Source organism: Octodon degus, unplaced genomic scaffold (assembly GCF_000260255.1).
Source record: "Octodon degus isolate 3935 unplaced genomic scaffold, OctDeg1.0 scaffold00023, whole genome shotgun sequence".
Classification (NCBI taxonomy): Eukaryota; Metazoa; Chordata; class Mammalia; order Rodentia; family Octodontidae; genus Octodon; species Octodon degus.
This window is the reverse complement of record NW_004524599.1, coordinates 19876883-19890494: the sequence shown is the minus strand read 5'-3', so window position 1 is coordinate 19890494 and position 13612 is coordinate 19876883. Positions and strand designations below refer to the sequence as shown.

The 13612-nt window shown below is 43.4% G+C and overlaps 1 protein-coding gene across 1 annotated transcript; it reads right to left on the bottom strand.

Moving 5' to 3' along the window:
• Window positions 1-586: 586 nt before the first annotated feature.
• Window positions 587-1777, bottom strand: LOC101572756 (putative olfactory receptor 2W6). The gene is given in 3 exon segments (XM_012514064.1): window positions 587-1124; window positions 1357-1615; window positions 1618-1777. Coding segments are annotated over 3 exon segments (957 nt in total).
• Between the last annotated feature and the right edge of the window lie 11835 nt (window positions 1778-13612).

Genomic DNA, 13612 nt, shown 5'->3' with positions numbered 1-13612 from the left:
CAAATACCTCCCCATCTTGCTTTCTGTCTTTTCTTCTTTATTCTCTATTGCCTCAGACAGTCAAACATAACTGTCACTGAGTTCAATTGTGTAAATGACTAAGATAGGCAGGATCCATGAATCCACAACATTGGAGGTACAACAGCTCGATAATAGAACAATCTATTATTGTTCTATTGTTCTAATCTGTTTTGGCTCTCTTTCAGATATTTGGCACTATAAAAAGCACATTTGAATTTCCTAGAAAAATGTTTCTCTTACTGTTTCTAAGATCTTTTAATATTTGTTAAAAACCTATTAAGTATAAATCATTGGATGGAAAGAGGCATAGGAACAAAGAAGCTTGGTGAGCACATTCACGGACGGTGTTTTGCAAGCGTGTATCATTATGTTATTCTGATTAGTGCCCTTTGGTGGGAACGCTTGATTCAGAGGAACGTGAGAAGATGCTACGGTTGCGGGCTCAGGCGGAATGTTGCATTTCCTCCTCCTGGCTAAACCACTGGATTTCCAATCGTTTAAAGTGTCTCTTCAGCCTGTAGTGCTCTTGTATTTATTAAACTGAAATACTACACAAAGGCCCTGGTCATTCCTTACCGTCCTGCTTTCCCTTTCCTAACACCTTCTTGATGGCCTCTTTCACATCTTTATTTCTCAGTGTGTAGATGAGGGGGTTCACGCTGGGGGTGATGATGGTGTAGAGAAGAGTGAGGAACTTGCCCTGGTCCTGCGAGTAGGTGTTTGCAGGCTGGAGGTACATGTAGATGATGGTGCCGTAGAAGAGGGACACCACGATCAGGTGGGGGCTGCAGGTGTTGAAGGCTTTCTTCCGCCCTGCAGCTGACTTGATTTGAAGCACCGCTCTTGCGATGTAGCCGTACGACACAAGGATGAGAGTGTGCGGCGCCAGGATGATGAAGATGGCCAGGGCAAAGGCCAGTGCCTCCAGGGCCATTGTGTCTACACAGGCCATGCCGATGAGTGCCGGCATCTCACAGAGAAAGTGCTCCACCCTCCTGTGCCCGCAGCGGGGCAGCATCAGCGTCTGGGGCGCCATGACGAGAGAACTGCCAAAGCCACTCAGCCACGCCGCTGAAGCAAGCTGCGCACAGCGCCGCGGGTGCGTGATGGCCGTGTGGTGCGTGATGGCCGTGTGGTGCGTGATGGCCGCGGGTGCATGATGGCCATGTGGTGCATGACGGCCGCGGGTGCATGACGGCCGTGTGGCGCATGACGGCCATGTGGCGCATGATGGCCGTGTGGCGCATGACGGCCGTGTGGCGCATGATGGCCGTGTGGTGCATGATGGCCGTGTGGTGCGTGATGACCGTGTGGTGCGTGATGGCCGTGTGGTGCATGATGGCCGTGTGGTGCAGGGGTCTGCAGACGGCCACGTAGTGCTCGTAGGCCATGCCGGCCAGCAGGACACACTCCACCCCTCCCAGGGCCAGGACGAGGTAGAGCTGGATGGCGCAGCCCACGTAGCTGATAGTCTTGTCTGGGCCCCACAGGTTGTAGAGCATCTGTGGGATGGAGCCCGTGGTGAAGCACATGTCCAGGAAGGAGAGGTTGGCCAGGAAGAAGTACACGGGGGTGTGCAGCCGGGGGTCCAGGCCGAAAGCAGGATGATGGTCATGTTGCCGAGCAGAGTGAGCAGGTAGAAGGTGAGGACCACCACAAAGAGGATCAGCTCCAGGCGGGGGCGGTCGGAGAAGCCCACCAGGATGAAGCCTTCAGAAGAACTTGTATTGTACTTTTCCATCACCTGCGACCACATGTTGCCTGTTGGGAGAAAGATGAGTTCCTAAGAAGAACTCAGATAGACAGTACCATCTTACAAGGAACACATGGTGAGATGGTCGGATGGAGACTTCGTTGGACATACTGTGTGCTTAACCTACAATTTTAATAGCTAGGGTACTCATGAAATCATTGCGCGGTCTGCTGAGCAGCATTTGGGCTCCTGCTCTGACGATTTACCAGCATCTTAATCACTTTCCCATTGTGTAGGATATAAAATATTATTTTCAAAAGATTTATTTTACTACAGAATACACATTCAAAATTTTCAACTTTTTTTCTTTAATGAAGAATTGTCAACTTCTTTGTATCATCTATAGCCCCTGGAAAGGAACAGTGATTTTTATCAATTGATCAGAGAACCCAATTTCCTGTTGGTTAAAATTTCATTATAAATATTATCTCATCAGTTCTGGGAAAACTAGAGTCCATACAAACCTAACAGGGTAGAAGCAATCAAGCAGAATTTTGCAAAGACAGCTACATCATCATCAACTCTATCTGAACCCAGAGGCCATCCTTTCTGCTTGTGGGGCACGACCTTTATCAGGCAGGGTAAGGATACAGAGCTGACGCCACCGCCTCAGTGACTCCGCTACCCACGTCCCTAAATCTCTGTACAGTTATGTTTTCTATGTGTGAAGTACACTTTAGTCCTGGGATCAAGTGACTTTTCTGATGTTGAGTCTGCTTTCCTGCAAAGACACAGAAGGCAGGATCGAGCCACTTGTAACGAGAGCAGCGGTCAGCGTTTGTGCAGAGCTTTCCCTTCCTTGTATCATGTTTGATTATGACAGGAAAACCCACATTCAGGAATCCTACACTGATCGTTTACCTGTCTCGGCCACATCGAGCTAAGTCAGTTTGCGTCATCTGTGCTGCTTCACTCTGTCAACGGCTTGCTGATGGGTTTCTGTCTCAGGGCGACTGTCCTGTATAATGTAAATTAACACTGTTGCAAGCGGCTGATAGTCTTCCCCTTGCTCCGTTTTCAAATCATTGGAGAAGTCAGCGGCTGATTCCACATCACTGATGGAGATGCTGAGACAAAGAGGGATAAAGTAACCTGCCAGAGCCCGCAGCAGTGCGGGCACCTGCCGGGCCTTCCGTGGGGCTGCTTCCTCCAAGGTCACTCCACCTCGGGACTCCAGCCACAGGCACAGGCAGTGCAGTAATTATGCTAAGCCTGCACATAAAACTGAATACATTGTGAAATTGAGCTTGCAACTCGTGTTTTCTGATTTGTTGCACAAAGCTCTAAACAAGGAGGCTTCTTGCTTATCAAGTGAATAAGGCAGTGAGGTAGTGACCATGCTAAAGAGAGAGACAAAACGTCACCATTTCATCCAGGAAATGAGAAGTGCAGTTACCCGCCAGCATGGCTTCATCCCGCACACACCGGGCGCAGAAACCCTAGCAGATGGGCTGGCCTGATGTCCTCTGTCCCCAAAGGGAGGAGGTGTGGGGTGACCTCAGCCACCTTGACGTCTCGTTCTGTGCTCTTCAGCTCAGTGCTGTCCCTGCGATCTACGTACAGGCGCATGCATGTTTATCCACCAAGGAGCAAAATACAAATTCTAGTTCTTTCCTTCCCTTCCGTTCCGTTCCCTTCCGCTCCCTTCCGTTCCATTCCGTTCTGTTCCCTTCCTTTCCTTTCCCTTCCCTTCCTTCCCTTCCTTCCCTTTCCTCAAATTAACCTGAGGTTATTCAGCTAGCCTCCCCCCCATGAATTTTCCCTTCTGCTTCAAAGTTCTTCTGGTGGTCGGATACTCATTCACTGCTTGGTTCTCTCTTTGCTACACTGACGCAGACCTGTTCATCGCTAAGCCTTCCCTTCTCTGGGACGGCAGCTTTAAATTCCTGGACTTTAAGTAATTGGTGGCTGATTCCTCATTTGCCGTGGTATTGTTTTGAATGATATGTGGACATGTGCATTCTTATTTGAACCTCAGGGCTTGACAACTAAACACAGTGACAGGACCGTTTCTTCACATTAATAATTTAGTTACAGTACTGTGATTTGTCCCATTTAGTGCTTAGATGTATCTCCACTGTCATGAAAACCAAGATACCTTGTCAGTCCTGCCCCCGGGCACGCTGAGATGGCAATTGAGATTGGGTGTGGTGGCGCTTGCCTGTAATCCCAGCTCTTGGGAGGCTTTAAACAGTTGGATCTCTATGAGTCTGATCTAGTAGTGAGACCCTGAACACCCTGTAGACCCTAAAAAAAAAAAAAAAAAAAAAATAAAAAAAAAAAAAAAAACCACCCAAAACAAAAAACAAGACAAATTGCAAAACCTTCTGTGACTTCTGGGTCTTTGTTCAGATAATTAAATTTTCCCAAGAGTTTTGCAGGTTGCATCCCATACTGTTCCAATACCAACATTTATCTAACTAGTTTACAAGGAATCAGAAAAGGGGCTTATAGCTTAGGTCGTCCAGGATAGAATTATCAAATGCCAGGGTGAAGAAAGTGGGGCGCCTCGGAGGAGACCTGCAGCACTTCTTGTGCCCAGGGACATGAGGTAGAAGCAAAACTCCCCACAACTCCGAAGAGCACCGCCTGTGTCCTTTGACATCGGTGCTCCATTCAGAGCTCCAAGCCACAGTACAGAGAGCTCGTTACTCAATCAATGCTCATGTGATGCACACGATAACTGGCAGTTTTATTCTGAAGATCTTCCAATTTGGCAGGTACATCACTTACTAAATTGATTTTGGGAGATTTTCACAATGAGCTCAAAAATCTCCCTCTAGTTTCCCCACAGAATAAGTGACATTAAACCACAGCCTTCAGAACTTGAGCGAGCCCAGGGAGTGAGCTGCTGCAGCGTTTGGCCTGTGGAGTATCGGTCTGATGAGCTTCTCCGCTCGTGACTTCACCACGGCTCAAGATTCACTTACGCTGTTGCAGAACACTGTCACTGGTGGCTGAGCGGTGTGGGTCAGGAGGTCGCTGACTTACCCGGTGAGACTGCAGCCTCCCAAATGCCATGTCCACAGTTCTCTTCTTTGGGACTCACACGCAAGTCCAAGTGTGATGACTCCAGGATAGACAAGGGCAGGAGAAAGACGGCCTGTAGGAAATCTCTTCAGAAGAGAGCTTCAGAACAGAGTGCTGTCTGTTCAGGGAGAATGGTGAACGGGTAGCAGGACAGAGAGGGTTCTGGATGGACTAGTGGGCACACAGGTCACACCACCCCAGAGACACGGGGAAGCCACACACCCAGGCACCGGCCTCGGGTGAGGAGCTCGCTGCAGGCCGGCATGAGGGAGGATGTGGAGAGCGCAGAGCCCCGGGCTGCAAGGGGACCCTCAGCTCCGGCTAGAGTAGGGCTGGGCCTGCCTTTCCTGCCGCCTGTATAGAGAAGCATTTCTCCCAGAATTCCCTAGAGTGATTATCTCTAACAAGGGTTGGGAGATGCATAGTCTCAGAGGAAAAGCACTCTTCCCAACACACACACACACACACACACACACACACGTGCTGCAGAGTCACTTGAGACAGAGCACTGAATGGTTTTCATTGAGTTTGTCTTCGTCAAGACCAGTGGTCAGTAGCAAGCATCAAGACACAGCAAGCGACGCTTTGGACTCAGCACAGAGCGGACCTCAGAAGGGAGGGGGCACCAGTACACTGTGTGCCTCAGGTTCCTTTGGTGACATGTCGTCTCTACCATTTGCTCTGACAACGAAGTGCAAAACAGTGCTCTTACTTCAACACTGTTAGCATTTTGTTTACTTAAGATTAGGGTTTTAAAAAAAATTTTAGTACAGAGTCTATGGGCTCTCTCTATGTAGATTGGACTTGTAGTGATCCAGCTGTGTTCATCCTCCAAGAGCTGAGATTACAGGCACATGCCACCACGCCCAGAAGTTAATTTTCTCTGCAGTTTAAGATCTGCAGTGGTAAAGCTTCATTGGAATATTTTCCATTTAAGAGAAACAATATGGACTTAAAAAGAAAAAGATTGATTTTGACATCTAAAGTTAACACAAAAGCCAAAATAGGCCACAAATGCGAAAATAAGTTCATTTCAATTTTCCCATGAAAATTATGTCGAGAACATTACTATGCATTTGACTAAATGACTTCAGCTGAGTCATTACAATGAATTAACAGATTTGAATTTATAAAAACCATAACTAACCACAGAAATGCGCTGTTTCAAATCACTTTACTGGCTGGTTAAGTTATAAGATAAACTATATATGAACAATTGTGTTTCAAAACTTTATTTCTGTGTCTAGCTGTGGAAGACTCTAAGGGGGACAAATTTCATATTTTCTCTCTAAAGCCAGCGATTCCAATTTACACACGAGATGCCACCTCTGAGCGTGCTTTGTACGCTGAAAGCATAGTTTAAATTGTAGCTATCACCCTCCTCCTCGCTAGCCACTCTGATGACACACTACGGTGACCATTTCTGGGCTCATGTATTAAGTAGAAACAGAAAATGTTTGCTTATTAACATTTCAAATATGTTTTAAAAACAAACCCTGTTAAAGTCATAGTGCAACATTCACACCACTAATTTTACTGATGTGGGTGGAAACACGAGGTAGGAGCAGTGAGAATATTGTCTCCGCTAATTCACACATGAATGATATAAAATGATTCTCGGTCGGCACAAATACTGACATACAAAGACGAGCAATCGACAGTGTGCGGCAGTGTTACTGCTGGCCCGGGAAGGTGAGCTGTTCCCCGCGCCGGGCCTCACCCTGAGCCGCTGGCGTCAGTCTGCGCCTCCTCTCAGCCTAGCATATCCTCACGGAAAGGAGGGAGAAATAGCTCGCTGATACCTCCAAGAATTTCCCGTCGGAGGCAATGAGTTCCTCTGAGAAAGGGGTGGGGGAGCCCCAGTGGGGCAGTTAACTCTGTGAAGGACGTGGAAACATCTGCTAAAGAAGAGAATTTAGAAGCAATCATTTATTTATTTATTTGCCACCTCATTTCTACTCCCCTTATTCAAACACGGCGCACTGAACCCCCAGCCCATTACAAATACATAGGAACCTGAAACTTGTGGAAATGTGACGTGAAAAGCTATTTTCTATGAAGTAAAAGGCTAAAGTGCAAGGGTTATGTCCTAGGGACATCCTATGATGTCATATTGCATCATATTAAGTTATATAATAACATGTAGGAATTATATTTTGCAAAGACTATTCTAGTCATCTTTCACCAAATACAATTACATCTGAACAAATACTCTTTTGTTGCAATTTGATCGTCATCACTGTAGCTTCTGTAGAAGTGAAAGTATTATTTATGATACTTTCATACTATATGTTTATAAGTTTGATGTCAAAGACCCATCATTTCTTTGAATTTTGCTTCCCAAATCTGCTTGTCATGATTTTCATCTCTGTGATATGTCCAGTCGCCAAGTCCTAAGACACCACAGTTTATTGAGTTGTCACTTTTCCTAAATGCTCACATTCATTAAATCTCTAAAGGGACCATGCCATCTGTCTTTCATGTCGCTGGTTCTATGTTTTGTCCTAGCCGTGTACCTCATCGACCCTTGTCAGGTTTGTCGTAGAGCACGCTCATTTTACATCTCTGGTCAAGCTACTTCTTTACTGTACATGTTTGCAGTGCATAACATCATTCTCCTTGCATGGACTGGTGCATAAACATATTACATCTTAAGTTCCATTAATCCTTTCTCTCTCTTTCCCCTCTCGTTCTCCATCTCTTAGTTCCCTTCTCATTTGAGAAAAACCTCCTTACCTCCTATTATCTTTTATTTTGATTTTTACAACTTGAGTCTCTCACAGAAGCAGCCATGTGACACATGAGCTCGCGCGTCTGCTTTACTTCACTTAACAGTACGGTCTCAGGGTTCACCCAGTTTGCTGCGACTCACTCACGTTTGTCCTTCTTTGTGGCAATACTGAAAGGTGTATAATGATCACACTCTCTTTATTCTCTCATCTATTTATGGACAAAAAGGCTGCTTCCAAGACTTAGCTGTAATGACTTGTCTTGCTCTAAGTAAGGATACGCATGTGTCACTGTAATAGGATGTCTTTCTTCAGCTCTTTGAGGAAGGTACTGAGAAGAAGAACAGTTGAGCCAAGTGGCATTTCCCCCTTCAGTGTTTTCAGGACTCCCCGCTGTGTTTGTACCAGTTCACACGCCCACCAACAGTGCAGGAGTACTCCTTTTCCCACAGTCCTGCCAGCATTTGCTGTTTTTCATTTTGTGATGGTGGTTGCTCTTTCTGGAGTAAGACAGGACCTTAGTGTTGTCATCTTTTCCTTTACTGTGTAAGGAGCTTTTCTAAAATGCAGGAATTGAAGGCAGTATTGCAGCTACTGACCACTAATGGAAGGATCTCTGAAAACATAACAAGGAACTAGGAAATAACAATTCAACAGCTGCAAGATGATGAAAATAGTATAAGACTGCTAAGTGTCAATGAAAAAGCAAGAGTCAAACACAGATGACATAAAAATACTATTTTCAGAAGTGGTAACAGAAAATTTCCCAAACATGGGGGAAAAAGCTAATATACAGATAATTGAGGCATATAGAACCCTAATTATCCATAAGCAAAATAAATCTATACCCAGATATATAATGATCAAGATCCTAAAAGTTAAGTGTAAGAGAAAAGAATTAAAAGCTGTAAGAGAAAAGAAATAGATCACCTATAAGGGAAAGCCCATCAGAATCATGGAAAATTTCTCAAAACAAACTATCAAGTCTAGAAGACTTTGGAGAAAAATATTTCAAGTCCTGAAAGAAAACATCTTCCAACCCTTATTGACAGACCCTGAAAAACTATCTTTCAAAATTAATGGAAAAATAAAATACATCTATGACAAACAACAATTGAGAAAAGATTCATGACCACCAAACCAATCCTACAAAGAGTACTGAAAGATTTTCTATAAAGAGATAAAAATGGCCACAATTCCAAGAACAATAGCAAGGAACAGTTAAGCGGAGCAAACAATTAAACAGAGGAGGAAAGTAGGGAACCAACAGCAGGAAGATAACACGACAAAGATAAGCCAATACATATTAGTTGTAACCATTGTGGTGGATTGACAACTGGTGGTCAGCTTGTGACACCCAGCTGAGCTGAACCAAGATGGTGCTGTGTGTGAGAAGGCCACCTGAGGACTGTCGCTGGAAGCATAAGAGGCAGAACTGGAGAAGGGAAGCTGTTAAGGAGCTTTTGGGGGCATTTTGGTTCTTTTGGGGACCTTTTCATGGTGGCTTTCCTGATGAACTCATCTGTTCTTATCATCAAAGGAGCTCAGGACCTGATTGTCATCGAGAATGGCTAAGGTTCACTTTGGGGGAGCTCCAGTACTGACTTGAGCATTGCTTCCTGGCTCAAAGGGGAAGATGGTACACGGCTCAGTTTTCTGGAGAAATTTTTCAGGCTGACTTTCCCGGTAGGACCCTGGCTATTCTCATCATCGGGGAGCTCAGGACCTCACTGTCACTGGCAATGGCTGTGGTACCCTTTGGGAGAGCATTACCATCTGGATCCAGGGAAGATCCTTCACTCTGCTAGTACACATTCTTTGTCCTGCTGGCACAGATGTTCTAGCTTGTATTACTGACCTTGGGACCTTGCCATCATGGATCCATGAAACAGGCCTTTATGCAGCATTGTTGTGGGCTCTTGGCCTCAAATTGGACTCATGGGGGGGCATTGTTATAGGCTTGAGGTCTTCAGCTAGACTCATGCAGGACATTACCATTAGATCCAGGCCTTCAGCTGGATTCTTTGGTCTTCAGTGTGTGGACAGACTTCCTGCACTATTGTTGCATATGACTCTTTGGGTGACTATTATAAAATAATTATATAATAAGCATCCTGTATTGTATTGCTTCCCCTTGTAAAGCCCCAAGCTACAACAATCATCATCTCACCAATCAGAAGAAACAGGCAGAGTGGGTCAAGATACAAAATCCAACAATATCTTGTATAAAAGAAACACATTTTATTCAAAAGGAAATTCATAGATTGAAAGTGAGAGGATGGAAAACAATATTTCACATGACAAGAACCAGAAAAAAACAGGGTAGCTATTCTGTTTGCAGATGTAAATTTCAAAACAAGAATGATCAAAAGAGATAAAGAAGGTTACTACATTCTTGCTAGAGGAAAACTCCTAGAGGAAGAGAAAACAATCATAAATGTATACATTCACCTAAATAGGGCAAATTTTATTAGACATAAAAAGTCAAATAATCAACATAATTGTAACAGGAGACTTTAATGCCCCCTTATTACAAAGAGATAGATCAATTAGACAAAAAAATCTGCAAAGAAATAACAGAACTGAGTAAAACTTGTGCCCAAGTGAGATCAGTGCATATTTACAGAGTGTTTTGCCCAACAACATCACAATACACATTTTTTTCAACTGCGCATGGGATAGTCTCTAAAATAGACCATCTGTTAGCCCATAGAACATGCCTAAGTAAATGCAAAGGAGTTGAAATTATTACATGCATATTATCTAACAACAGTGCAATGAAATTGGAAATTATTGACGAAAGAAACTGAAAAAACTCCGTTAACAAATAGAAATTAGTTAAGACCCTCTTGAACAACCAGTGAGTCACAGATGAAATTAAAGAGGAAATTAAACAATATTTACAATCAAATGAAAATGACTTACAAGAACCTGTGGAACACGAGGAAAGTAGTACTTAGAGGGAAATTTATAGTGGCGAGTTCCAACAGCAGGAAAACTGAATGAGCCCAAATAAAGAACTTTATGCTGAACTGCAGACATCTAGAAAAAGAAGAGCAAGTCAAGCCCCAAACCCAAAGAAGGCAAGAGATTATAAGATTAGAGCAGAAATTAACGCAATGGAAACTAAGAAAACAATAGAAATAATGAATCAAAGAGTTGGTTTTTTGAAAGAATAAGTAAAATTGATAAACCCCTAATCAATCATCACAAAAAGGAAAGAAAAAATTCAAATTCATGCAATAAAGAATGAAAAGTATGAAATCACTACAGATCCTATAGAAATTCAGATCACCAATATCTACTTCGAAAGACTTTATTCTCATGGGATTGAAAACAGAGAAGGGCAAATTCCTAGATACATATAAATTAGCAAAGCTAAATCAAGAAGATATGATAATCTGGAGTAACCCAATGGCAGTCAATGAAATTGCAAATGTAATTAAAAACTTACCACCAACAAAAAAGTTCAGGCCCTAATGGATGCACAGATGAATCCTACAAGAAATTTAGAGAAGATTTAATACCAGTTCTTCTCAAACTCTTCAATGAAATTGAATGGGAAGAGATTCCCCCAAACTCTTTCTGGGAGGAAAGTATTACCCTGATACCAAAATCAGAGAAAGAGCCAACAAAAAGGGAGAACTAGAGGCCAATCTCCCTCATGAACATAGATGCAAAAATCCTCAATAAAACACTAAAAAACAGAATGCTGCAAATCATCAAGAGGATTATACATCATGACCAAGTGGGATTTATCGCAAGAATTCAGGGATGGTTCAATCTATGCAAATCAATAAATGAAATACACTATATTAACAGAGCCAAAGATGAAAATCCCATGGTCATCTCAATAAGTGCAGAAAAAGCTATAAAGTCCAAAACTCATTTGAAAAAGACAAGGATGTGCTTTGCTTCCATTGCTATTCAATATAGTTCTGGAAACATTAGCCAGAGCAATTAAACAAGAGAGATAAAAGGAATAAGGATAGGAAAGGAAGAAGTGAAATAATCATGATTCACAGATGACATGATTCTCTACACAGTAGACCCCAAAAACTCCACCAGAAGACTTCTAAACTTAACAAGCGAATTCACTAGCATAGCCGTATACAAAGTCAACACACAAAAATCAATAACGTTCTTGTACAGAAAGAGCAAACTCACTGAGAGAGAAATTAGTGAAACCATACCTTTCACAATAGTGTCCAAAAAGCCAAAATACTTGGGAATTCATCTAACAAAGGAAGTAAAAGATCTATACATTGAAAATTGCAGTACTCTGATAAAAGAAATCAAAGAGTATATCAGAAAATGGAAAGATAACCTTTGCTCTTGCCTAGGAAGAACCAACATAGTAAAAATGTCCTTACTCCCAAAATTGTTACACAGATTTAATGTAATCTAGATCAAAGTTCTTTTACATGTCTGAAAACATTCCTAAAATTCATCTGGAACCAGAAGAGACCAAGAATAGCAAAGGTAACCCTAGTCAGAAAGGCAAGGAGAGGCATCACAATCTCAGATTGAAATTATACTACAAAGCTACTGTGAAAAAATCAGCATGGTATGGGCAAAAGAAAAATAACATACCTGAGGATCAGTGGAACAGATTAGATGATGCAGAGATAAACTGCAGAGATAAACACATTCAACCATCTTATCTTTGACAAAGTGGCCAAAAACATTCACTGGAAGAAAGAGCTAGCCTCTTTGATAAATAGTGTTGAAAAACTGGCTTTTCACATACAGAACTGTAAAACTAGATTCATGTCGATCACCATACACTAAACTAAAGTCAACATGGGTCAAGAATTAAAACGGAAACACAAATATACTGGAAGAGACAACAGGAATAAAGCTTGAAGAAATAGGGGTTGGTAAAGAAATCATGAACAAAACACAGACTACACAGAAGATACTTCAAAGAAACAACAACTGGAGTCTCATCTTATTAAAAAGTTTTCACACAGCAAAAGAAATCATGAATAAACTAAAAAGACAACCCAATTAGTTGGAAAAAATATTTAGCCAACTTTCTGTAAGACAAAAGACTTTATCCCATATAAAGAAATGAAAAAAAGAACACCTCAAATAAATAGTATTAAATATATTGTTGTGATAGGTTTATATCAGTCATCATCAAAAGGTTAAATTTTTTAATAAGTAAAACAGGGTTTTCTCACACAGAAACAAAGCTTTTGTACGTGGGGGGGAAGGGGTTGAAATAAGGGGAGAGGCCTAGGAAGAAAGAAACACGTTACACCATGTGCAGGCACAAATTCTCCATGATGAATCTGATCATTACGTGCATGTTAAGTGTACTAATAAAATCTGACTTTAAAAAACAATAATGTTTCTCATTTAAAAATGCTCTGGGTGCAAAACAATTTTATTTTACTTTTATTTATTTATTTTTAAAATTTAGGGCAGGGAGACCCAGTCCTAGCCCAGGCCCGGTGACTGTGTGGGAGAGCTTCATGCTACCCTGCACTGGCGGGACCAACTACTAGTCCAGCCCAGGCACAGCGTAGGTGAGACCCTCTTCCACCCCCTTGGGAAGCCCCTCACCACTCCGCAGCACCTCCCCCACCCCGCCTGCCGAGTAGGAATTTCTGCCGCATTCCAGGAACCCCCAGACCCAGTTCTAGAACCAGGTCCGGTGAGTGTGTGTGAGAGCTTCCTGCTACCCTTTGCCGGCGGGACCTACTACTGGTCCCAGCCCAGGCGCAGCGTAGGTGAGACCCTCTTCCACTCCCTCGGAACGCCCCCCACCACTCCGCAGCACGTCCCCCACCCCGCCCGCCGAGTAGAAATTTCTGCTGTGTGCCGGGAACACCCAGACCCAGTCCTAGCCCAGACCCAGGGAGTGTGTGGGAGAGCTGCCTCTCCTCCCTACTCCAACTTGTCCCCACCAGCTTCCGCTCAGGCCTGGGATACATGCCTGGGGTATAACCCTGCAACCCTGCAGCTGCAATCCCTGCAGAGAGTGTAGAGGATACAACCACCCAGCTAGTCCAGGAGCAGAACATCTTGCCACAGGGGCACAACAGGTTCACCCTCAAGGGCAGCAGCAAGA